General features: G+C 34.5%; 4 protein-coding genes, 1 long non-coding RNA gene and 4 other non-coding genes across 10 annotated transcripts; 3 read left to right on the top strand and 6 right to left on the bottom strand.

The window, feature by feature from the left end:
- Window positions 1–344: 344 nt before the first annotated feature.
- LOC110411731 (stress response protein) lies at window positions 345–1,364 on the top strand. Its single transcript, XM_021422028.2, has 2 exons — window positions 345–505; window positions 825–1,364. Exon 2 carries the CDS (start codon window positions 834–836, stop codon window positions 1,227–1,229), a length of 396 nt encoding a protein of 131 aa, XP_021277703.1. The 5' UTR covers window positions 345–505; window positions 825–833; the 3' UTR covers window positions 1,230–1,364.
- Window positions 633–717, top strand: LOC149527560 (small nucleolar RNA R38). Its single transcript, XR_016350956.1, has one exon. It is a non-coding gene; the product is annotated as a small nucleolar RNA R38 (small nucleolar RNA).
- Window positions 1,365–1,853: 489 nt separating the features above from the next.
- Window positions 1,854–8,433, bottom strand: LOC110410972 (uncharacterized). The gene is made up of 3 exons (XR_002444718.2): window positions 8,204–8,433; window positions 8,006–8,107; window positions 1,854–2,114 (listed from the first exon to the last, which is right to left on the bottom strand). It is a non-coding gene; the product is annotated as an uncharacterized LOC110410972 (long non-coding RNA).
- Window positions 5,456–5,547, bottom strand: LOC149527559 (small nucleolar RNA snoR8a). The gene has a single exon (XR_016350962.1). It is a non-coding gene; the product is annotated as a small nucleolar RNA snoR8a (small nucleolar RNA).
- LOC149527558 (small nucleolar RNA snoR126) lies at window positions 5,592–5,706 on the bottom strand. The gene has a single exon (XR_016350960.1). It is a non-coding gene; the product is annotated as a small nucleolar RNA snoR126 (small nucleolar RNA).
- LOC149527557 (small nucleolar RNA snoR8a) lies at window positions 6,428–6,521 on the bottom strand. The gene has a single exon (XR_016350961.1). It is a non-coding gene; the product is annotated as a small nucleolar RNA snoR8a (small nucleolar RNA).
- Window positions 8,434–9,317: 884 nt separating the features above from the next.
- On the top strand, window positions 9,318–12,584 carry LOC110411119 (ferrochelatase 1). Its single transcript, XM_021421145.2, has 9 exons — window positions 9,318–9,678; window positions 9,866–10,211; window positions 10,314–10,457; window positions 10,656–10,757; window positions 11,117–11,220; window positions 11,314–11,440; window positions 11,573–11,725; window positions 11,811–11,911; window positions 12,010–12,584. Exons 1-9 carry the CDS (start codon window positions 9,593–9,595, stop codon window positions 12,323–12,325), a joined length of 1,479 nt encoding a protein of 492 aa, XP_021276820.1. The 5' UTR covers window positions 9,318–9,592; the 3' UTR covers window positions 12,326–12,584.
- A 529-nt stretch (window positions 12,585–13,113) lies between these two features.
- On the bottom strand, window positions 13,114–15,203 carry LOC110411120 (uncharacterized). Of its 2 annotated transcripts, none has more exons than XM_021421146.1 (3): window positions 15,047–15,203; window positions 14,283–14,486; window positions 13,114–13,606 (listed from the first exon to the last, which is right to left on the bottom strand). In XM_021421146.1, exons 2-3 carry the CDS (start codon window positions 14,468–14,470, stop codon window positions 13,420–13,422), a joined length of 375 nt encoding a protein of 124 aa, XP_021276821.1. In that variant the 5' UTR covers window positions 14,471–14,486; window positions 15,047–15,203; the 3' UTR covers window positions 13,114–13,419. The 2 variants fall into 2 exon arrangements, with proteins under 2 accessions (XP_021276821.1, XP_021276822.1); XM_021421147.2 differs by having other exon boundaries at window positions 15,043–15,170.
- An 864-nt stretch (window positions 15,204–16,067) lies between these two features.
- Window positions 16,068–21,928, bottom strand: LOC110411118 (KH domain-containing protein). The gene is made up of 6 exons (XM_021421143.2): window positions 21,524–21,928; window positions 21,014–21,297; window positions 20,780–20,869; window positions 20,628–20,699; window positions 20,292–20,408; window positions 16,068–17,480 (listed from the first exon to the last, which is right to left on the bottom strand). The coding sequence occupies exons 1-6, from the start codon at window positions 21,837–21,839 to the stop codon at window positions 16,305–16,307; spliced, it is 2,055 nt and encodes a 684-aa protein (XP_021276818.1). The 5' UTR covers window positions 21,840–21,928; the 3' UTR covers window positions 16,068–16,304.
- Window positions 21,929–23,087: the final 1,159 nt, after the last annotated feature.

Genomic DNA, 23,087 nt, shown 5'->3' with positions numbered 1-23,087 from the left:
TTAGATTTTAAAATCTTAATGGTAACACATTAACAGGATAGAACCTGGACAATTCCTGGATTCCTCTCCAACAAAATCCAGAAATTCTTGTGAAGAGGGTATAGCTTTTGTTCTAAGCTAATAATTTCCAAGGAAACGAAAAAGATTCTAAAGAATAAATGGATGCGTTAAAATGGGAAAAGAAAGCTATCCCTTGCTTTATTCCACATCTTCTTTGGGTGCAAATAAAGGTTGGTAGATAACTATCTGCACCAGTCCAGTGTGGCAATTAATTCAATGCGATATAAATGGTCCCAAAAGGCCCAAAATGAGTTCAAAGGTAGCCCAAAGAGTAGAAAAAGCTTAAGTCCAAATCAAACTAAGAAAATCCTCTCCCCCACTTTTAGGGTTTTTCGAAAAGAGATACTTCTCAGTTTCACACTATTATTTCTTCTCTTCTCCGTCTTCGCTTCTCTTCAACAGGGACGACACCCTTCTCCTGGTTTTCTTTTGGATCTACTGTGAGGTAAGAGGCAATGATTATTACTATTAGATTGATAGAGAGATGTTTGCAACTATGGGTTTTCATTGGTTTCGAAGGTTCAGTCCTTTTATTTGCCGAAAATTCCTTTGAAAGATTCGTTTTTTGACAGTGTTGTGAATGAAGAGGCGAATCAATGTTATTACAGTTATCCCTGTCTGATTACTGTTGCTGATAATTTGTTTTCTGACACAACACTTTGTTATTATTAAGAAAGATTTTTCTTTCCAATTTGCTTTTATGTTTTTCTTTTGTTTTCATTAATCTTTGTGGGTTTTGAAGGTTTGGATTTTCTGACATGCAGATTCAGCTAATGCCTAAGAAGAGACCATCCAAAACGCCTTCAAAAAAGGCAGAAAAGGAACAGGTAGAAGAACCTGTTCTGGAACAGAAGAAACCGTTTTCAACTCCTAAGAAGGCTGGTAATGAGATTGATGAGATATTTGCTGGTAAAAAGAGGAAGAAACCTGAACAAAAGAAGGCTGATAAGCCCAATGGTGATGAAATTTCGAAACCCAAACCACTGAAGAAGAAGAAGAGTAAAAAGAGTGAAGAAATCAAAGAGGAAGGATCGAAGGAACCTTCTTCTCGGCCTCGCAAGAGAACTGCAGATGGGTTTGCTGTTTACACCGAAGAAGAATTGGGTATTAATAAATCGGATGCCGGAAGTACACCGCTTTGTCCATTTGATTGTGATTGTTGTTTTTGATAGCGTTGGTTGTTTCATTTTGCCAGTTTTGACATATCAGTTTGCAGAAATTGAAATAGGTTCTACGCTCTTCTGCTGCTTGTACACAAGGAATGAATTTCACATGAAATGCAATTTTGATATTCTTGCAGAGAATTCTGAGCTAATTCTTCGTTTACTTTTGCATGATAATTGAATAGATTATAGTGATGTTAATCCTTCCTGTTGATCTTGGTATGCAATCAGACCATTAATTATAAGCAATTATGTTTTTGCTTTTTTGAAATTTTGATGGATGATAATCTTTTGACCACCTTAACAGTTGCATTCTGTGCTCAATCAGATGACTTGTGCGGGTGCTTTTCAATGCTAATTCTGTTCTGGTTTAGATTTGCCATATATAACCACAAACAAAACTAGAGCTTCATCAGGGGAATGCAGTCGTGCAAAGGGTATATAACATTGAGAAAGGGTAGCCTCTGCCCTTTTCTTACACTGCGGATTTTAGTCTATAACATGGCCGCAAAGGGTTCTTAGCAAAATTTGCAAATGTTCTTGTCTGGGATAAGTTTGTGATGGCTTCACAAGTAGGTTTCATTCATCAAGAGATTACTGAATTACAGATTATATTTACAACACCTGTGGTGCAGACAAATAATCCAGTTATACAATATTATTTCAAGTGGAGAACAAATTTTCTTTACAAAGGCAGAAGGCCAAACTAAAATGGCCACAATTGGTTATAGCAATGCAATATATTTGTGACTAGTATGCTAAATTGCTGATTAAGCCTAAACATTGGTGATCAGTGAATCTGCTGAGAAAGAAATCTCAGCTTACATTTAACACCAAAAGGCTATTTCCAAGGAGAGCTTTCCATTCGAGAGGTCAGAGAGCTACTCAAACCTGAACGAAAAATTAAAAAGGGGTCTAGATAAGTACAAAAAGAAGGCAGATATGAGAAAAGTGCTGACAGAAACCGTAGCAGAAAATAGTATAATTCCTAACATTTTTGTCAATTTAGATTTTATATCAAAATCAAAATAACTTAATTCCTCAATTTTAAAAATTAAAACAATTTAACCTCTCCTAACGACATGGAATTTTGCATCGTTAAAATAATGTTAGTATTGACGTGACAGATTTAATAACATGATAATACCATGTCATACCAAAATATTGACGTGATAATACCATGTGATACTAACATGATAATGTTAATATGACACTTACAAGTTGTCATGCTGACATGACATGAGATAAGTTTTCCAAAAAAAAAATTGTACATCATAAAGAATTGAACAAAATGTCTAATACAAAGATTATATTGAGTAAAATTAGAATGTTAAAAATTAATTTAAAAAATTTAAAAACACAAATCTTTAAATAAATGATACATATACTTATTAATAAAATAAATATTTAATTATAAAAAATTTACGATGTTAAAAAAAAAAAATTATATTTTCTCACTTATTTGATATTATAATAATTATGTTAACTTATTTTTTTGTAAAAATTAAATTTAAATTCACTATTTATTAAAAAAATTTTAATACTCACAAATAAATCATATTAAAACTAGATTTAGATAATAACTTACATTATGTTGAAATAAAATAATATAAAAAGACTAAATAAACTTTTTTTCTATTTATAATTTTATAAAAATTTGAAATTTATATTCTAATTTGATTTAGTTTCTAACTTGGTTGAATTAAACATTTCAACTCCAAAAACAACATTGACATTTAACGACAAAATAAATTGATAAAGTTACAATTTTCACAATTTAGAAATGATCAAAATACTTGAAAAATCCACATACTAAGGTATTTTCTTTAATTTAATCTCTCAACTTTAATCTCTATAACATTTTTTGTCAAAATTAACCGTTAACATTAATGCTGAAGTGACATCAAATTCTAATGTGACATATATAGTGAGTTTCTATTATTGACATGACAATGCCACATCATCGTAAAAAAGTTGCTAATATAACACCCTTTAAGTTCAAACTACCACATGGCACATCACAATTCAAAACATTATGTACTTTTGCTTAAGTTTGAACCAAGACCTAAACCCTCAATGTTAATTATATCTTGGTTATGTTTCTTTTCTTTTTTTTAATTTTTTTTTCTTTTCTCAAAACTATGTCACTTTGGAGTTTTCTGTTGTGAAGAAGGCTTTAAAGAGTTTTTATAGTTAGGGTTCGTGAGAGTGTAAAAAGACTAAAAAAAAAGGTTAAAAATGATGTAGTTGTGGAAAAGAAAGATAAAAAAATCACAAGATATAATTATGAATAAAAGTTTAAGTGTGGTGATAAAGACCTTCACATATTTATTAGAAGTTTTTAATTCGAACCTCAACAATAACATATAGTTTTTCGATGAATAAAAGTGCCACATGTTACCCTTTTGATGTGCCACATGTCAACTCAAACTCAAATGATGACATTATAATGCCACATCAATAACTTAAACTCAAAGTGTGATATATAGCACTCCAACATCATCATTCAAGGTGATGTCACCACGTCAACACTTGAACTCAAAATATGAAAATCTACTTCATATTCCATGTCAAACACCACATAAACACTTACATCAACACCATAATATTAAGTGAATATTAAGACTAAAATGTTACAATTTTGAATAAAGAGACTAAATTAAAAAAAATACCCTAATACATATACTTCTCAAGTGTATTGATTATTTATAAATATCTATTTTTATAAAATTATTCAATTCTTACTCATTTTACTTTTTATTTAAATTTATTTAAAATTTTTATAAAACAATTTTACTAAATTCAAAAATCACAATCAAGTTTTGATAAACTTAAATTTAAATTCTAATTTAGATTTATAAAATATTCATAAATACAAAATACAATGGTCAAAATACTCAAGAAGTAACTATAATTCCATTTAATCCCTTTGCTTCAATTTGAAGCAATTTAATCCCTTTATTTTGAAAATTATTCTTATTGACTCTCTCTTCTTAACAACATCTAATGATGCCATCTCATGTTAAATAAGATGACTTGACACCGATGTGGCACATTTTTGCTTACAAGTTGACGTAAGGCAACTAACATGTTGATATGGTTCTAACACATCACCTTATGAATTTGAATTGCTTATGTGACCTTGTCAACACATTGACACGTCAACATTCAAGCTTGAACTATTGATATGACAATGCCACGTTAGCATTAAGATTGAGTGACATATTAAAGTGGCGTGCAATGTTAAAAGGCTAACACGTGGCATGTTAAGTAGTTGTCACGTGGCATGCTAAGAGACCGCCACATGATATATTATGATGTTACCATCATGCCTAACACTTTGAGCAAGAATACTAAACTCCTTACCATCATGCCTACAACCTAACTATGTCATTTTGTAATCTCCTTACATTCTCAAAAACCCTAACTATAGGAAAAAGAGAAAAAAGATGAGGTAAAGAGTAAAAGAAATGAAAAAAATAAGAAAAAGATACTTTTATAACTAGAAATTTTAAAAGTATGAAAAAAATTAAAAAATGATAATTTTAAAAAATAAAAACGAAAAAGAGAAAATAAAAAGTAAAAAATTATGAAAGATAAGGGCTTAAGTATAATAATAAAAAACTTAATGTTCTTACTAGAGGTCTTGTGTTCAAACCTTAATAAAAACACATCATCTTTTAAAGAAGAAAGTGATTTAACAACATCGTGGTAACAATCTCTTGGCATGTTGCCTATTGCTGGCGTGATACTACCACGTCATCTTGACATGTCGACATTACAATGCTACGTCAACACTGAAACTCAAAAAGTGATGTAACAATATCACATCCATATGTTAAGGTAACATGACAATATCACGTCAACATGTCAACTAACTCACACTTCTACATCAACAAAAATGTCCGCTAACATCAGATCAATGCTAACATCATTCTATTAAACAACTAAATTGAATGCCATTAACAAATGAACTAAATTAGAAGACTAAATTAACAAAATGCCATAAACAATTCTAAAAATCAAAAACTAAATTGCTTTAAATTAGAATAAACAGACTAAATTAAACAAAATCCATAAGTATAAAAACCTCTCAAGTATTTTTATCAAATAAAATAATATAAATATTAACAATTATATTTAACTCTATCAAATATAAATACAATCATTAATCTAAGAAATTCAAACTTAAAATATTAACAAAACAAAACATAAAAAAATTAAATAATGGAGTAGCTCAGATTCTATGGGTGTATAAAAAGTCTATTATGCCCAAATTGAGCAAATCAGAACGAGGAATTATTTTTATAATCATTGCTAACTCCATATCTCTTTTTTATTTTTTAAAAAATAAAAATAATAAATAATGAGGCTCAGACACGCACAAACACTGTCATCAAAAAGTTGTTTGATCCTTAAATTAAATGAATTTAAGAAACAATCCTAATCAGAATCGAGAAACATAAATTTGTCATCATTGCCTTAATTTCATAATAACTAATCGATGAATTAAATTTATAATTGACAAAAAACACTTAAAGAGACCAACAACCAAAGTATCTATTACCTTTTATAACTAAATAAAAGATATCCTACTTTTGAGCATTTTGCAAAATTGTGTAAATATATGCTAACCTATAAAAACACATAATCTTTTAAAGAAGAAAGTGATTTGACGACATCCTCACATACCACGTGACAATCTCTTGGCATGTTATCTATTGCTGACGTGATACTACCACGTCACCTTACATGTCGACATTACAATGCTACGTCAACACTGAAACTCAAAAAGTAATGTAGCAATATCACGTCCATATGTTAAGGTAACGTGACAATATCACGTCAACATGTCAACTAACTCACATTTCTACATCAACGAAAATGTCCGTCAATGCTGACATCATTCTATTAAACAACTAAATTGAATGCCATTAACAAATGAACTAAATTAGAAGACTAAATTAACAAAATGCCATTAACAATTCTAAAAATCAAAAACTAAATTGCTTTAAATTAGAGTAAACAAACTAAATTAAACAAAATCCATAAGTATAAAAACCTCCCAAGTATTTTTATTAAATAAAATAGTACAAATATTAACAATTATATTTAACTCTATCAAATATAAATACAATCGTTAATCTAAGAAATTCAAACTTAAAATATTAACAAAACAAAAACATAAAAAATTAAAACAATGGAGTAGCTCAGATTCTATGGGTGTAATAAAAAGTCTATCATGCCCAAATTGAGCAAATCAGAACGAGGAATTATTTTTATAATCATTGCTACCTCCATATCTCTTTTTCATTTTAAAAAAAATAAAAAAAAATAATGAGAATCAAACATACACAAACACTGTCATCAAAAAGCTGTTTGATCCTTAAATTAAATGAATTTAAGAAACAATCCAAATCAGAATCGAGAAACATAAATTTGTCATCATTGCCTTAATTTCATAATAACTAATCGATGAATTAAATTTATAATTGACAAAAAAAACTTAAAGAGACCAACAACAAGAGTATCTATTGCCTTTTATAACTATATAAAAGATATCCTAATTTTGAGCATTTTGCAAAATTGTGTAAATATATGCTATCCTACTATACATATATCCAAGATAAAATATTGAAATTTTTTATAAAAGGAAAATTTAAATTTAATTTTTATAAAGAAACAAGTTTAGGGTTCCATTTACCCCATATGGTTAGATTTTTTTTAATTTAGCCTTTTTCCTAAAATTAGTGACAATTTAATCTCTTAATTTTAAAAATTACTTTAATTTAATCCTTCAATAATTTTCATTCAAGTTAACCATTACAGTGTTGATGTGACATCAAATGCTAACATAGTATTTGAGATGAGCTTAAATTGCTATCGTGGCATTGCCACATCATCATATCAAGGTGTCACATGATGGATGTTATGGAAGCTACCACATCACTTTCTTCTTCTCTTCCTCTTTTTTTTCTCAAAACATGATACTCTTGACGTTCTTACCACCATAGCCAAACTCTTGCTTTTGTTGAAAAGGTTACTGTGCTTAAACATGATAAAAAAAACAAAAGCAGATAAAATCAAAAGGCAGGGCTTAGGCGTGTAGTAAAGATCTTCGTGTGCTTGCTAGAGATCCTAACTTTCAACCTCAACAAGAAGGTATCATATTTTAGAGAAAAGAAAGAAGAGAAGGTCCACAATTTAGCCGAACAATGTTAAATGGAATTAGAGGAAAATAAAAGCATTCGGATCAGGTGTACGACAACACCAAAATGATCATAAATTTAGCTGCTTTAAATTTGAAGGAAACCACGGAGAGGCAAAGGCTCCCTCCAATCGTGTAAGTAGCTCGCTTTGGGCACCATGCAAAAGGTGGGTTGATATTGTAAACAACAAACACCCGTGTCTGACTGAGTGCCCGTGAACTATTGAGCTCCTAAAATGTACTTCAATTCAACTCACATTTCTTTTATAAAAACACATTTAAAATAGCTGAACAAGACCATCAACTAGAAAGCAATCAGACAATAGGAAATGTAAACGGGTTATTGTGTCATGAAACAACGGTGAGTTTCATGGGTCTTCTCCCGTTTAACTAAATCTTGGCTCCAAGCGGCAGTCAGGTCGCCATGGATCGGCACCTGCTGTTGACTCTATTTGTGGAGCCAGGATCCTACTATCACATTTGATCGGAGAATCCCCATTTTGCAAACAAGACAACTATCCAATTTAATAGTAGATCAACTTCAGGAATCAAGAAAGAAGAAAATCTCCAGTACCTGACAGAATCGTACACTCAGTTGACCGATAATTTCTTCTTCGTGGCAGCAGCACCCACCAAGGTAGCAAGAAAATCTTTATTCTTTGATGCTACATTTCATCTGTCAAATGGTAATTTCGTTCACTATTAGCTACCCAAGGGACCAGATACGAAATATAATAGTACCCAAAAAAGATAAAAGACATGAATTATTTACCTTGCTGCCAGAGTATCTGCATAAGATCCAATCGTGCAGATTGCAGCTGCTTTGGATATTACAAGATTGATGGTAAAAAATGAAGGATTCCCGATGAAAAGAGCATCAGCTGTGAACATTCTGGTTTAGAATCTAAGTTATGTAAGACAAAAAGGGATGGGAAGCAAAGTGAGGGAAACACCGGTACTTGAGTGTTGAGATGAGGAGGCTGGATGTTGCTCTAGAGCTTAAAGCATACGCTTTTATAGACTGGTATCTCCAAAACCCTAAAAACACTTGTGATTGTAAAATTACTTAAATAGACAATGATTTAACTTTATTTACTCGATTCTTTTTTATTTTGTAATATCATTAATTTTTTACTTAATACTATATTTCATCAGCTTATCATGCGCGTGAGTAAGTAAAAGTTATTTATTAATACTATATTATACCTTAATATTTAGGATAAGGCAAAGGTCTTTGATTAAATGAGAAAGAAAGAACAACGATTTCTGCACTAGGCATCATCTAAATCATAAATGCACTTTTTGTATATATTTATTAAGCATGACTTTTTATTTGACTTAGTCAAGATCTTTTACATATATATTTAATTAAAAACTTATAATTTAAAATAAATAGTAGTTAGATTAAAAATCTAAATATGAGGAAAAAAATTATGATTAAAAATTTACTCTTAGTTACAAAAATTAGCATTATTTATTTTAATATCATCAATTCTATCTTTTTTAGGTCAGTTACTATTTAAGTGACAAAGAATTGAAAATTTAATATATGATGTTACAAATTCACAATCATAATAATAATAATTAATTCAGTATAAAGCCAAATATTTTTTTTTTTGGGTGAAAGTTTCAAAGTTATAATTTAAATTGTTGACTAATGTGTTACTTAGTTGGTATACTCAGTCGGTCACTTTGGAGGTGTGGAAGGCTTTAAGTAGTACAAGACGGTGTCGTGTTAGCTTGCAACGAGTTAATCTTTCGTTGACAATTGGGATACTCAAGTTTGGTTGCCGAGAAAGAATTGACAAGAAAATAAAGGACGACGAAGGAAAAAAGGAAACAAAAAAAAGTATAAAAGAGAAGCACCGTGTTAATTCCTGCCTTCGTGGATGCTTCTACATAAGGTTTAGGCAGCCATCAACGTCTCCCTTTGAATGAAAATACTATAGCTTTACTGATACGTTTACGCAGTTTTTATTTGACTTTCCAATTTCCAACTATTTTCGCCATTTTCTTCTCAACCAACTCGTGGAAAAATCTCTCCCAAAGCCACCAAAAACCCAGATTCCATTTTTTAATTTTATTTTCCCACTTTTCTATTCTCCGGCTTCTTAGTTTCTATTATACTTTCAATTGAAAGAAGGTTGTTTAGATCAAAACCATGGAGGCAGCATCTTTATCTGGCGTTCTTTCCCTGTCCAAACTTTCTGGTTCCAACCTTAGGAATTCTGATTATAGATTTTCAAGGTAAGACTTTTATCCCAGTAATTTGGGATTTTTATCAAATGTTTATGTTTATGAGTTAATTTTAGATCCCAATTTTTGTCTAGAAGGTACAAAGATTTGTTTGGTGAAAAAAAGATGAAATTTTTGGACCAAAATGATTCCCAAATTTACGTCTTTGTCAATTTCTTTTATTTTCCTTGAATTTCAGGTCGATTCCTCGGGGCAGATGTGTTGCCTCTGTCTCACGCCATTCCTCTGAGGGATCAAATGATGTTGATAAACCTTCGTCTAAAGCCCTCGTCATCTCAAGTTCTGACTCGAATACAAATTACAGCGCTCTCAAAGGAGCCAATCTCAGCTGTGGCTCAAATCAGAAGAGGAATGTGAACTTGCAAACGAATTGCGCGGTGGGGGTTTGCACTTTCGGTGAAAATGTTGTAGAATCTCATGCACATGTCGCAGAGGAGAAGCTCGGGGTCCTGCTTTTGAATCTCGGAGGGCCCGAGACTCTTAACGATGTTCAACCGTTTCTGTATAACCTGTTTGCTGATCCTGTATGTTAGTTTTCTTGCGCAATTTTTTAATGTACTTTATATAACCATTTTTGGGTTTTAAGGTTTAGTGGTGTGCTGCTGGTGATATTGTTTTTGTTGTAGGATATAATACGGCTGCCTAGGCTGTTTAAGTTTCTTCAACGACCTTTGGCAAAGTTAATTTCTGTTCTTCGGGCTCCCAAAAGTAAAGAAGGGTATGCTGCCATTGGTGGTGGCTCACCTTTGCGTAAAATAACCGATGAACAGGTAAATTCCTTAATTGTAGAAATTTGGATATAACTTTGTGCTAGTGCTGTGTTAAAGTGAATTTGTGTGGATATTTTTTTACAAATTGAACCATGTTAAACATGTTCCACGCTTTTAAAAGTTGTCCTCTTGTTGATGGTAAAACTTTTGTGGTTTGAATGTTATAATTGTATTTATAGCTTTAAGAATTTGCTGCAGGCACATGCTCTTAGAATGGCTTTGGAGGCAAAGAATGTATGTGCCAATGTATATGTTGGAATGCGATATTGGTACCCATTCACTGAGGAAGCAATTGAGCAGGTGGGTCTTCTGATAGTCAAACAAATTAGCGTGGGTTTTAGGTTTCTTCAGATACCGTTGGTGAAGTTATGAACTTGTGTGATACTATATCCAGGAGTTGCTATTTTCGTTTAGGTGATATTAAGGGTTTATTGTTCAGTTCATCAAATCCTTACAGAAGGGATAAATATAGTGAGTTAGAAGAAAAAGAACGAATTCCATGCCTTTGTGCAAGTTCTCCTTTTATATGACTTGAAATTATATCTCATATTTTAATAAGGAATCATCTGTTTAACATTGAATTATCTATCTTCAAAATATGTTGAGTCTATGTTGCTAAGCGTTGCTAAGCATTGCTAAGCATTTACATTATGCTGCAGATCAAGCGGGACAGGATAACAAAACTTGTTGTGCTGCCACTATATCCTCAGTTCTCCATCTCCACAACTGGATCAAGCATCCGAGTTCTCCAGAGTATATTCAGGTGGGTGTTTGATAATATGTGTTACACCTTATCTGCTTGAAATCATCTGTAACACCCTTTAGGAAATGGCTCTGAATGTGAGTTATATTTCAGGGAAGATGCATATCTATCAAGACTACCTGTTTCTGTCATTCTTTCATGGTATCAACGACAAGGTTATATTAGGTCTATGGCTGACTTGATTGAGAAAGAGTTGGGGAGATTTCCAAAGCCTGAAGAGGTTTGTTTGGTTACTGCATATACTACTTGTGTGTACATTTTTATGTATAAAGTCAGAAGTTAATTTATCTAACTTGTGGTCTTTTGAGATTGACTTCATTACAACTATTTCTAATATTCTTCTGAACTTCAGGTCATGATATTCTTTAGTGCCCATGGGGTGCCCGTCAGTTATGTTGAGGATGCTGGAGATCCGTACAAAGATCAAATGGAGGAGTGCATCTACTTAATTATGCAAGAGTTGAAAGCTAGAGGAATTGGAAATGATCATAAACTTGCTTACCAGGTTTGTTTTAGAACTCAAGTTTCCGCTTTCACTTGAAAAATAAAAAACCGTTATGCTCAACTTCTTCTTCATGCTATTCCTCCAGAGTCGAGTTGGGCCTGTGCAATGGCTGAAGCCCTACACTGATGAAGTTCTTGTTGAGCTTGGCCAGAAAGGTGTGAAGAGTCTTCTAGCTGTTCCCATAAGGTACCTGACTCTTAGTTTTAAGTAGCTGTTCTTGATGTGTGCTTTGAAATGCTAGATTATGAACTGAAAACTAATTCTACTTCCATCCAAAATTGTAGCTTTGTAAGTGAGCACATAGAGACTCTTGAAGAGATTGACATGGAATATAAGGATTTAGCTCTTGAATCTGGTATCGAGAATTGGGGTCGTGTGCCTGCTCTCGGTTGCACCTCTTCATTCATCACAGATCTAGCAGATGCTGTAGTTGAAGCTCTACCATCAGCACAAGCCATGTCAACCTCAAGGGACACTGCTGAAGAAGCTGAATATGACCCCTTGAACTACCTTGTCAAACTGTTCTTCGGTTCAATCTTAGCATTCATTTTGCTATTGACACCAAAGGTTTTACTTGCATTTAGAAACCACCTCTTTTAATGATGATTAAAGAAAGCTAATAGAGAATATAGAGTTAAATATATTAAAGGAGTTTTCCTCCATTTAGACCTGAATTTCAGAGACTTGTTCGGGGATGTGCCCCAATTCCTATTCCGGCATATACAAAGTAAAGATGGGATTTTTGAGAAGTTTAACCTTTTGGAGCCAAGATTTTCTTTTTCTTGGTGGTTTTGCTGAAGTGTAACCAGGGATATTTGCTGCCAGTGAAATGATAAACTTAAAATGCATACTTCGTGGCTGTCGGTTGTTCTGCTTTTGTTCACTATGGGGCTCGGTGAGAATGCCTTTGAAAGATGTTCAATTCCCGAGAATTCCTGTTCTTTTTTCATGTAAATTCCCCAATGCTTTCTACAGGCTGTTTCCTTGTATAGCAGGATTCCTACTTATATTTAGTTGAATCAAAAAAAAAAATCATTAATCTCAAAAGAGAAACTATCCAACTGTTAGCAACAGTTGGGTTTTAAACACATTATCATAATCATTGCATGAAATAAACGAAAGAATTCCGAAGAGTTACCAAATAAGTCTTTGATCAAAGCCAGCAAGATGTAAAACTTAGCACGCTCCAAGCCCTTCGTTCGCGCTAGCAGACTTAGCATAAGGCAGGGGACTTGATGTTTATTGTCAAAGAGCTGTAGATAAGGCTGTTTACAGCCACATTTTTAGATATATCTACCACTATCCTCGAGAGAGAGATATATCCGCCACTATTTCTATTTAAAAAAGCCCAAATAGATTAAGCCTATAAAGAGTGTGATTCAGGACGATTACTCAAGTCTGGAACATCTTTTATACTGGAAATTAGTAGGGAAATTAACAGCCAAAATGCTTTGTTGCTCTCAGCAACCTCTTCCTTAGTAGGAATACCTCTTCCTTAATAGGAATACCTTTTTGTGCAAGGAGGAAAATGGAATGAGAGAAATGTTGATACGAATGGGTTGCTGCTAATCGAGTTTAATTTTTCTTACAGAACAGCAAATTGTATGTTATGATGACAAAAAGATCTGGAAAAAATATATATATGGTGAAAGCTTTGATCAGTTCAAATTCAGAAGCTGTTCTTGTTGAATCACTTAAACATAGTAACCAGTGAAGGTGAATCCTCGACCAACAATCTCTCCAGCGCAGAACCAAGCAAAACACTCTAACCCAAATAGAGCAGCAATGCCAGCATCCTCAATCTTCAATTCCTTCCTGTTCTTCCACATATGCTTGGCATAATCCAGCTCCTTCCAGAATGTCTCATAGCGGCTGGGAATACTGCACCAAATTCAGAAGATTAACTCAGTGGGAGGGTAGAAAAGTTTGACTGATGTAGATAATAGCCAAAGAGGTAATGCATTTCTAGAAAAAGAAAACAAAATCACAATCAAACAACATTAGGCCTTCTTACTTGTAAATGTTTCTAATGTCAGCAATAGCAAATGAGTAAAAGACTAGAAGGGAGAACTGATGATAACAGAAGTAACAAATTCAATGGATCAGCATGAAGGTTTGATCAACGCAGGGAGCATGATGGCAGCGGGCAGATGTTCAAGGAAGAGGGAAAAAGGAATATATGATGTAGGGAGAAGTCTAGGCTGGCATTTAATACTAAAATGCAGCCCACGCCTTTTATTTCAACCCGCTGCCATGCTTGAGCATAACATGATTGTTGTAGGAGAGGTTGCGAGAGTCGCAATGCAATGACTAGAAACAAGGACAGGGGCCCTCTCCCTTTCCCTTTAACTTGACGCCCATCACTACCAGCATAAGCTCCCGGCTCAGACCTTTTACTTTTCAGCCATCATATCCATGTCAATACAAATAACACAAAAGATTAGGAAAAGAAAATCACCCCAAGTCACAACATAGATTCATTTGAGTCTGAAACCTTTGAGATTACCCTAAAATGCTGAAAGGAAAGCAGAAGAACGAATGGGGTAAAAGGAGTAACCTGGCTAGACGAGTGTAAAACAATTGCTTTGACAAAAGGTTACATTTCTCAACAGTAGGTGGCTCTTGAATGTAGTGCTTATTCTGCTCTAGTAGCTGCTTGTAGTAAGCAGAACCATGCTTTACTACAAATTGGGATGCCTGAGTTGCCTTGGACTGCAACTGAGCTAACTTCGGTGCCAACGCCATCGGCTTCACAATCAAACTAAACCACCATGATAGAATCGTAATACGTTAGATAAACAGAAATTTAATCAGATATCAGCCAAAAATGTTCCAACCTGGCACACTGTTTAAGCAATTTGTCCATTTTCCATCAAGTAATTCCAGAATTACGAGCTCTTGAATTCATAATACTATAACTTAATTCCCACGCTATTGATCTAGAGATCAATTTTAAAAACACAAGAGAATCGACAAGTAAGGATCAAACAGAAAAAGAAACGTAATTACTTAAGCAGCATTAAATTAATTAATCCCACTGAAGTCCAAATTCACGGGAAAAAAGAGAGAGGGGGATGAAAAGAAAAATTATAAACATGTTGTGGAAAACAATAAGAGCTCCATTGCAGAATCTAAGAATAAACCGAATCGATAAGCCAAAAACCAGATTTCTAAAAGTTTCAAAGTATTAGTAAGAGTCAACAACATTTGACCATAAACAGTAAGTTTGGAGAGCTAAAGATGCAGTGTTGGATAAGAAAAATAAGGAAAGATGAAGAGAAAAATGCAGCATTACAATATGAGGGAACGGAACGAACCTACCTATATCTGTTTTTGGCGATATGAGAAAGAGCAGGAGCGGTACAGAGCAGAGGGAGAAGTAGGGTTTTATTTCCTCGTATAATATTTATAGTTCCTGGTAATTTTTGCTTTTGTTCCGCTGCGGTGAGTCCTCTTCAGTATCCTGCAGTGAATGCTCAGAATCTTGCCATGTGTCCATAAAGATTCAAATATACGAGACACATTATTATTATTATTATTTGACCACTTTAAATTTCAACTATGAAGGAAATAACATACGTAACAACGTATTTAGAATCTGCTCTATTTTTTCCTTGGCCGCAGTTTTTTGGGAATTTACAATATTATCACTTTTACTTATAGTTAATTTGTTTCAATTTTGAATTAAAGAGTACCATTAGCATATATATAAATATGTATATATGTATATAATCCGGTTTAGAAGACCCAAGAGCATGATCTAACCATTTTGGCATTGGACGTCTTCATGAGTTGACACAGGAGAGCCAGTATCCGGATGCTCTCAATTGAAGATGGTCAAGGATTATTATCATGAGCATTAACTCCTACAACATAAGTTGCTCAGCCTTTCCTCTTTTTCTGTGTTTTTTTCTTTTTTTTTTTTTGCTAGACATTTCCAGCATGGTGATTATTACCCTATCGCACGAGTATCATACCCACGTATCAACTATCACAACCATTGTTCTGGTTAGGTCAGGCTGAACCCATTTGCCGACAGGAATGCAACTACCTTTGGACTGAATTTACTTAAACCTACATTTACAGCTCACAGCCAAAGTGCTGAAAATCCTTCGTTCCCCAGCAGCAACAGGAATTGGCTTATGATCCAGCCTTGAAAAAAGGAAATCGAATACAGTAGCACTTGCAACCTTTAACAAGGTCAACTAGGAGATAAATGTAGCTTCCGCCTTCTATAATATGACAACTTTCCTGGATTTAGACAACCGTACCAATGCCCCTCAATATTCAGTGATTTTGACATTCTTCAAGAATATATATATATATATATATAACTTGAACAAAACGAGAAGATAATAACATTGGAAAATCAGTATTTGGAATAGGCAAGTATAAAACTTCGACAATAGCATAAAGCGGGAAAAATAAACCATCCAAAACCACTGCCTCAAAATATTGAAGTAAAACACTAGCCCTGTCTTAGAATACTGCCAAAACTAACTTGACCTAATTGAAATACAATAAACCATCTGCATCAAAAGTACCAAAACATAAATGTCTTAAACAAACTCACCACAAATCAACTTTGGGGTGATGCCTTGGCAACTCCACTTTGTTGAACGGTTTGAGAAGCTGCTGGTGCTGCATCATACGTCCCACGAGTGCTCCCACTTGCATTGCTGTCAGCAGGATATGCTGGAGGCTGTGAGTAACTACCACCATAAGAGGTGTTATATGCTGGTGCTCCATAACCAGGCTGGCTGGCTGGTGGTGCTCCATAAGGTGGTGCTCCATATCCTGGCTGCGCGGGTGCAGCACCATAACTAGATGATTGAGCACGTTGTGAACCTGATTCTGGTTGACCATAGCCAGATGGTGGTGGTTGTGAATGATATCCTGGCTGGCCATAGCTTCCTGGGGTGCTCGGCGACTGCTGCGTCTGCCCATAGACAGGGGGATTGGCCAAAGGTTTCTGCGCTTGTGGTGGTCCATATCCAGGCCCATAGCCAGACTGAGCTGGTGGTTGACTCCCATAGCCAGCCTGGGAAGATGGAGGCACTCCATAACCAGGTTGAGTACTTCCTTGAGGTGGATAACTTCCAGGATTTTGGCTAGGCTGCTGACTAGTATTGTACCCTTGCTGGCCCATCGCAGATGGTTGGGTAGATGTAGCCACTTGACCTGAATCCCCTTGACCACCATAGGAGGGTGTGTGACCCTCTTGAGAGGGGTTCGTTGCATTACCATAGCTATGTGCAGAACCATAACCTTGTTGTTGATCATAAGATGATGGTTGTCCATAACCTGATTGCGGAGGTGCAGGGTATCCACCATAGCCATCCTGAGGATAACCTTGTCCTGGTTGCATATAGCTAGAAGCTGGTGGTTGACTGTAATTGTAACCACTGTTATCAGCTGGAGCTGCTGAACCACCAGGGGTTTGCTGCTGCTGTGAAGAAGGCTGTTGATTATAGTAATCATAACCACCTGCAGCAGAGCTTTGCTGGTTTGGTGGTACAGCTGACTGGTCCCAACCAGAGGCATATCCACCAGACGTTGGTTGCGAAGGGTAGCCCCCATAAGGAGGCTGAGACATGTTATACTGAGGTGATGGGCCAGGATACGGCCCAGGCTGCATATAACCATAACCAGGTTGCTGCATTGGAGGAGGCCCTTGGCCCCAGCTTGTAGGCGGTCGTGCTTGATAACCTTGCTGTGGATAGCCTCCAGCCATTGCTGGATTTCTCAGACGATTCTGCACAAAATTGTTCCCTCAAATAACCAAAGTGGACTTTCCAATGACGCTGGCACATAAACACATACAGCAAAACAGAATATGCATCTACACAAATAGGCATATACAAAAACTGAATAGCAATTATCAAAATCAGAATGTCCACAGTGGCATTAACGGAGTTTGTACTGTAGTACGAAGGGTATAAATGCCTACATACCGTATGGTCGGAGGGATTATTGAGTTTACTCCAGCAGAAGCCCATCCTCTCCCTATTTGAAGTGAATGGGTGCAAAAAGAAAAAAAAAATAGAACCCCACAAATACTAATAGAAGCTTTTACATCAAAGCACAAGGAACTATGAACCCCATTGCCAACAGGCAAGAAACTCATAGTTAAAAGCATACTATATATCATCTATCCAACAATCCAATTGATGCATTTAACACAAGAGAAGCATCAAATAAGGAATGACAATACCCTAGAAGATCAATCAACATGCATTAAGCAAATGATATCTCTTAGAACAGACCTAAATTTCTCTAAACAAAAGAAAGGAAAAAATGAATTGTAGATCTAACACTTATATAAGATTGATTATCTGCATTTAGAAAAAATAATTGACTTGTATCACCAAAATAAAGGATTTTGCTTAACATATGAACCCTAACCACATAGGGCAAACATCTGATAAGAAATACTATAGAACAGAGCTAACCTAATTGTAGACAAACGTTTTCTGGAATAAATTCAATCTAAATTACAACTTTCAATAAAACAACTTCAACACAAGAGTAAACAAGATATGCAAAACAGAACAAAACTACATCAAATATGTATCCTCATACTTGAGGCTTTCCGAAAAAGAACATCCAACTTGACCAATGAACAAAGTGAAATCCATAGTGAATAAAACTCATTAAGTTAATGTTTAAAAAATAAAAATCCCACAACATGTTACTGATAAAAACACAAGCTTAAAGATGACATTTAGAAATACAGGAAAGCTCAATTACTAACACAGTCAAAAACAATATTTACGCAACTAAAAAAAATTTAATTTACAAGGCTGGAAAAAAAGACATCTCAGTATGAAATATCCACAAATTTAGAATTATGTAAATTTGTCAACACCCAGCCAACACTACTAAATGATGGTGACAGAAAAAATCAGGGGCAATGTAAAGAAGAAAAATTGGACTGAACGGTTTAAACATTCAAATAATAAACCAAATTAAGAACCAAAAGCTATACCATCCTTGTTTAACCAAAAGAGAAGATTAATAGAAATAGGAACATTCTTGTAATACATGTTAAAATGAGCAAATCCTGCGGTGCCAGAATGATAAAAGAATCTAGTATTTAGCAATCTTATATATCCAACAATAACTTTCAGCCTCTCTCCAGTATAAGATCACTAAATATCAGAAATAGGATCTGAAACCATACCAGGGCAATGCAGAGGAAACACCAACAGAAAGAAATCAATGTTGGTGTCACCAATTGTCCAACAGACTAATCCTACAATAGTTCCCAATGACAATATCAGTCTCATCATTTACAATTAATAAGCACATTCGGTGGCTAAACATGCCTAATCCCAACAAGTCACTTAGCCATAAAACCAAAGAATGACGAAATTCGACTTCTATCACCAGAATGAAGTCAGTCCTTGTTTATACTTTTTACCACAATATCCTAACATAAAATGAGTGGGTAAGACCTGCCTTGCAAACTAAGCATCAAAATATCAAGCACAAAACTTAAACAAAACTAGAGGGCAATAACCATCACTCTTCACAAAACTTTGGCAATTGAAACTATCAAGTTTGACCTCTGTCCAATTCTCAACACAATTTACCTTAATTAATATATAAGAAACCGACTGCAGATAGAGACCTTGACAGTTTGAACTTAATATGTAAAAGCATTAATTTCACCCATAAGATTTCGAGAGGATACCAAGCAGTGCAAATTACCACATTATCCAGCTCCTAATGACACTAGAACCAGAAAATTTTGATACAAAACAGCCGTGAATCTCTTACAAAGTAGAGGACCTGCTCATCTTCCACTGGTCATTTTGACACATACAAAACAGCTGTCATAGCGACAAGGATCACCAGCAAAAGATGTCTGCAACTCTCAAGATTTTACAAGTGCAACAAAGGGAAGAAAAGAAATCGATGATAATATAAAATCCAATCTATATCTCAAAGTGACTGAATAACTACATCAAGAAATGAGGATGCAAAAGCAAGTCTAGGAAAAATTATTCAGCACAATACTTAGCAGAAAAATTATAACCTGAGTGGGAAAATCATCTACTTCCTCAACAGGTATATGGAAGTATCAGAAAATGTAAGAATTTGTTAGATAAAAGGAGAGACTTCCAGAACATTGACCAGAGACAACAATTGACAGATCATAATGACACAATATCTATGTAGGAAGAAATAAACACAAAATAAAGTAGCAATTTAGTCCCTACTTTACCCAAATGAACAAAACTGTTTTTGACCTGCAATTGAGAATATAAGAATACCTCTAGAAAATCTGAACAAGGAAATTTCTTAAGCAATGTTAACGAGAAGTCCAAATAAAACTAAAATTTTGAAGAGTCCAATCTTTACTAATGTTGTACAGCCTAGAGTGATGCTCCAGAATATTACCCAAAATCAACATTCAGAATAGAACTAAACAGGTCCTATAGGAGTAGGCATACAAAATAAAGGTACAAAACAATCACAAGCGATTCATGTAAAAAACTAGAGACAGAAATAGGTTAAACTGAAGAAAAGCTTTCCTCCCAACGTTCACATCCAAACATACCTCGCTTATGACCTCATCAACCAATTCTCTTGCATTTTTAATCTGTTCACTTGTCCCATCTATGTGTAATGACCTTTCTGTTGCTGGATCACCTGGAGGCAAGTGCAATGGTATCACCTGTACCAGATTAAAAGAGATACTGTTGTCAGAAACCGTAGTTGTAGATGCAACTACTGCAAGATTTAAAAGACCATATCGAAGAAACTGATTAAAAAAATGAATCTGGTCCTAAAGTAGCTGATTTACAATTCAAACAAATACATTACTTGCCAGTGAAAATGAAGCTAAAGCAACAATAGAGAACTTCCAAATAAGAATGACACTTAAGATTCAAACCTGAATACGAGCTCCAGTTCTGGCTTGCATATTTTTAATTGTTTCACCGCCTTTACCAATCACCAGACCAACCTGAAATCATGCTCACATTACATATTATCTTGAACCAAATTCAATGAACAAAGTTGACTAATGCTTTTACACTGGTCTACCTTGTTATTTGGAATCTTCATTTCAAAATGTTCACTTCCAGCTTGTCCTGTCAATCTTCGAGAAACTATGCCAGAGCCCCCTGCTTCAGCCTGGCCAAAGCATTAAATGGTATAATCATATTTCATACTTACTATAACTAATATTGCAAGACTCCAAAATGATAAAATTAGATTAATATTCCGCATTAAGGCAATGCATCAATTTCACATAAATAGAAGGGCAGGATGAATTACCTCAGCAAGAACATCGTTTATCAACTGCTCTGCCTTGGCAATTTGTTCAGCAGTACCCATGAGCTCTACAGGCCTAGTCACAGAATTTGGGTCTGCATCCATATCTCGCTGAACCTGAATCTTTGCCCCAGATTGTAGTTGAAGATATTTGATGGTTTCACCGGCTTTCCCTATTATAACACCAACCCTGATTTGTGGAATGTCAATCTTTTTGCTAGTACCATGGTAGCTACCATAAGAAACTGGTATAGATGAAGGAGCAGAGTTCGACATAGGCTTCATATCTGTATTCATTAAAGCAATTCATTACGCTTTGCGTCAACTTTCAAAAATCAGATCTACAATTTAGCGTCTTGCAAACAGCAGCAACCAAAAGATTGTATTCAAAAGTTCGAAAACCGTAAATACAAAACCCTAGATGCAACAATCTACTCAAAACACTGAAAGCACTTACTATCAAAGAACACGTGTCACAGGAAGGAAAAATGAAGAAAGAAAGAGAGACAATACCAGGAGGTGCGGAGCTAAATCCCTTGTCGTTATCAAAACCACCTCCAGAGCCGTTTTCGACGCGAGGGCGCTTGGCCTCAGCGCCAGCAGAGGCAGCAGAGAGAGTAAGGCGAGCAGCAATCTCCTGAGCTCGCTGCTTGGCCATCTCGATGCCGTCAAGCGGTGGCGGGACGCTGTTGTAAGAAGGAGGAGCCGAATCTGGGGAAGAAAACCCTGTCGGCCTCCTGCCACCGGAAGAAGGCGGTGTCTGGTCATCGTATTTGCGCTTGTTGCTGCCGGCGTCTGGACCTGAAGAGTACTGCGCTTCGTCTGCCATTGTGCGAGAGACCAAAAGACAGACAGCAAGAGAGAAACCCTAGAGGGATAGAGAGAGAGAGAGAGGGTGTGGGCGAATAGCTAAGAAAAAAAATCGCTGCTGGATTTTATATATTTATAAATGTCGTGAGTTTAAATTCCTTTTTTTTTTGTCCCCTTTTTGTGCACATGAATTGGATTTTTATTTTATTTTCTGCTTTAGAACTTGTTTGGTTTAAATTTTTCTTAATTTAAAAGTTATTATAAAGTTTTTATTAAAAATTAATAATTTTTAGAATTAAATTAAAATTATTTGATAAATATTTTTTATAAATTTTTTATAAGTTATAATTTTAATTAAAATTATTATAAAATATATTTTTTAAAAAAATAATATTATAATTATATTTAAAAAATAAAAATATTTTTAAAATAAAAAATATTTTATATTTAAAAAAATATTTTTTTAAACAAAATTTAAAATTTATATTTAATATATTTTTTATTTTTAAAAAATAAATAAATTAATAAAAAAATCTAACCAAACGAGTACTTGGTATATCTTTTTAATTTATATACGGTAAAAAGCATATACTGATTTTTACTAAACGTTGGGAGTGGTGTGCTTTATAGACTTCTGCTTACGGTCAAGTTTTCATTTTTAGTAGTTTTTTAATTTTTTTTTGGCCAAGGTCCACGTCTAGATATAACTCATTTTAAAGTAAATTTAATTAAAAAAATCCACTGCGGTCCGTGGGTTAATTATGATGATTGATAGATACTATAAATCGTGACGATTTATTAATAACACAAGCTATGTTGTAACAACTTCATTTTGATTGGTCGGAATAATTTACATTGGGATTTAATTACCAAGAAAAGTTCCTTGGTCCAAAGAATTATCTTAATTCTGTTCCAACCAATGAGCCCAATTCGCCGTGTCTTTGGGCTAAAAACCACCTTTGAGCAACATGTTTCTATATAATGTTTTACATTATTGTTATTGATATAGCAAGTGAATTCTGTGTGTCTCAGACCTGGTAAACTCCTGTAATCAACATGCACAAACTTGACTGTCCGAGTCAAGTCCCCCAACCCACATTTCCAACTTACCATGGCAATGGAAAACCCAAATCCAGCCCCTAGAAATTCATCCCATAGGCATAAGGGCATTGACGATCACCATTATGTTGACAGAGTGTTCCAGATATGAATAAAATACTCCCCAGAACTGCCTTTGAAGTTTAAACCATCAAATCGAGATACCACA

This window comes from Theobroma umbraticum, unplaced genomic scaffold (genome assembly GCF_002168275.2).
Source record: "Theobroma umbraticum cultivar Fairchild unplaced genomic scaffold, ASM216827v3 scaffold_56.0, whole genome shotgun sequence".
Classification (NCBI taxonomy): Eukaryota; Viridiplantae; Streptophyta; class Magnoliopsida; order Malvales; family Malvaceae; genus Theobroma; species Theobroma umbraticum.
Note: the sequence above shows the minus strand (reverse complement) of the source record. Positions and strands in the feature narration are given on the sequence as shown.

Bases quoted from the DNA above. Each gene is read 5' to 3' on its own strand.
- LOC110411118 (XM_021421143.2), bottom strand. From the start codon at position 21,839: ATGGCAGACGAAGCGCAGTACTCTTCAGGTCCAGACGCCGGCAGCAAC. The intron at 21,298-21,523 runs GTATTGTCTCTC...TAATGAATACAG, and splicing joins ATTTAGCTCCGCACCTCCTG to ATATGAAGCCTATGTCGAAC. The intron at 20,870-21,013 runs GTAATTCATCCT...TGCTTTGGCCAG, and splicing joins TAAACGATGTTCTTGCTGAG to GCTGAAGCAGGGGGCTCTGG.
- LOC110411731 (XM_021422028.2), top strand. From the start codon at position 834: ATGCCTAAGAAGAGACCATCCAAAACGCCTTCAAAAAAGGCAGAAAAG.
- LOC110411120 (XM_021421146.1), bottom strand. From the start codon at position 14,470: ATGGCGTTGGCACCGAAGTTAGCTCAGTTGCAGTCCAAGGCAACTCAG. The intron at 13,607-14,282 runs GTTACTCCTTTT...AATTTGGTGCAG, and splicing joins TTTTACACTCGTCTAGCCAG to TATTCCCAGCCGCTATGAGA.
- LOC110411119 (XM_021421145.2), top strand. From the start codon at position 9,593: ATGGAGGCAGCATCTTTATCTGGCGTTCTTTCCCTGTCCAAACTTTCT. The intron at 10,458-10,655 runs GTAAATTCCTTA...AATTTGCTGCAG, and splicing joins GTAAAATAACCGATGAACAG to GCACATGCTCTTAGAATGGC. The intron at 11,912-12,009 runs GTACCTGACTCT...CCAAAATTGTAG, and splicing joins CTTCTAGCTGTTCCCATAAG to CTTTGTAAGTGAGCACATAG.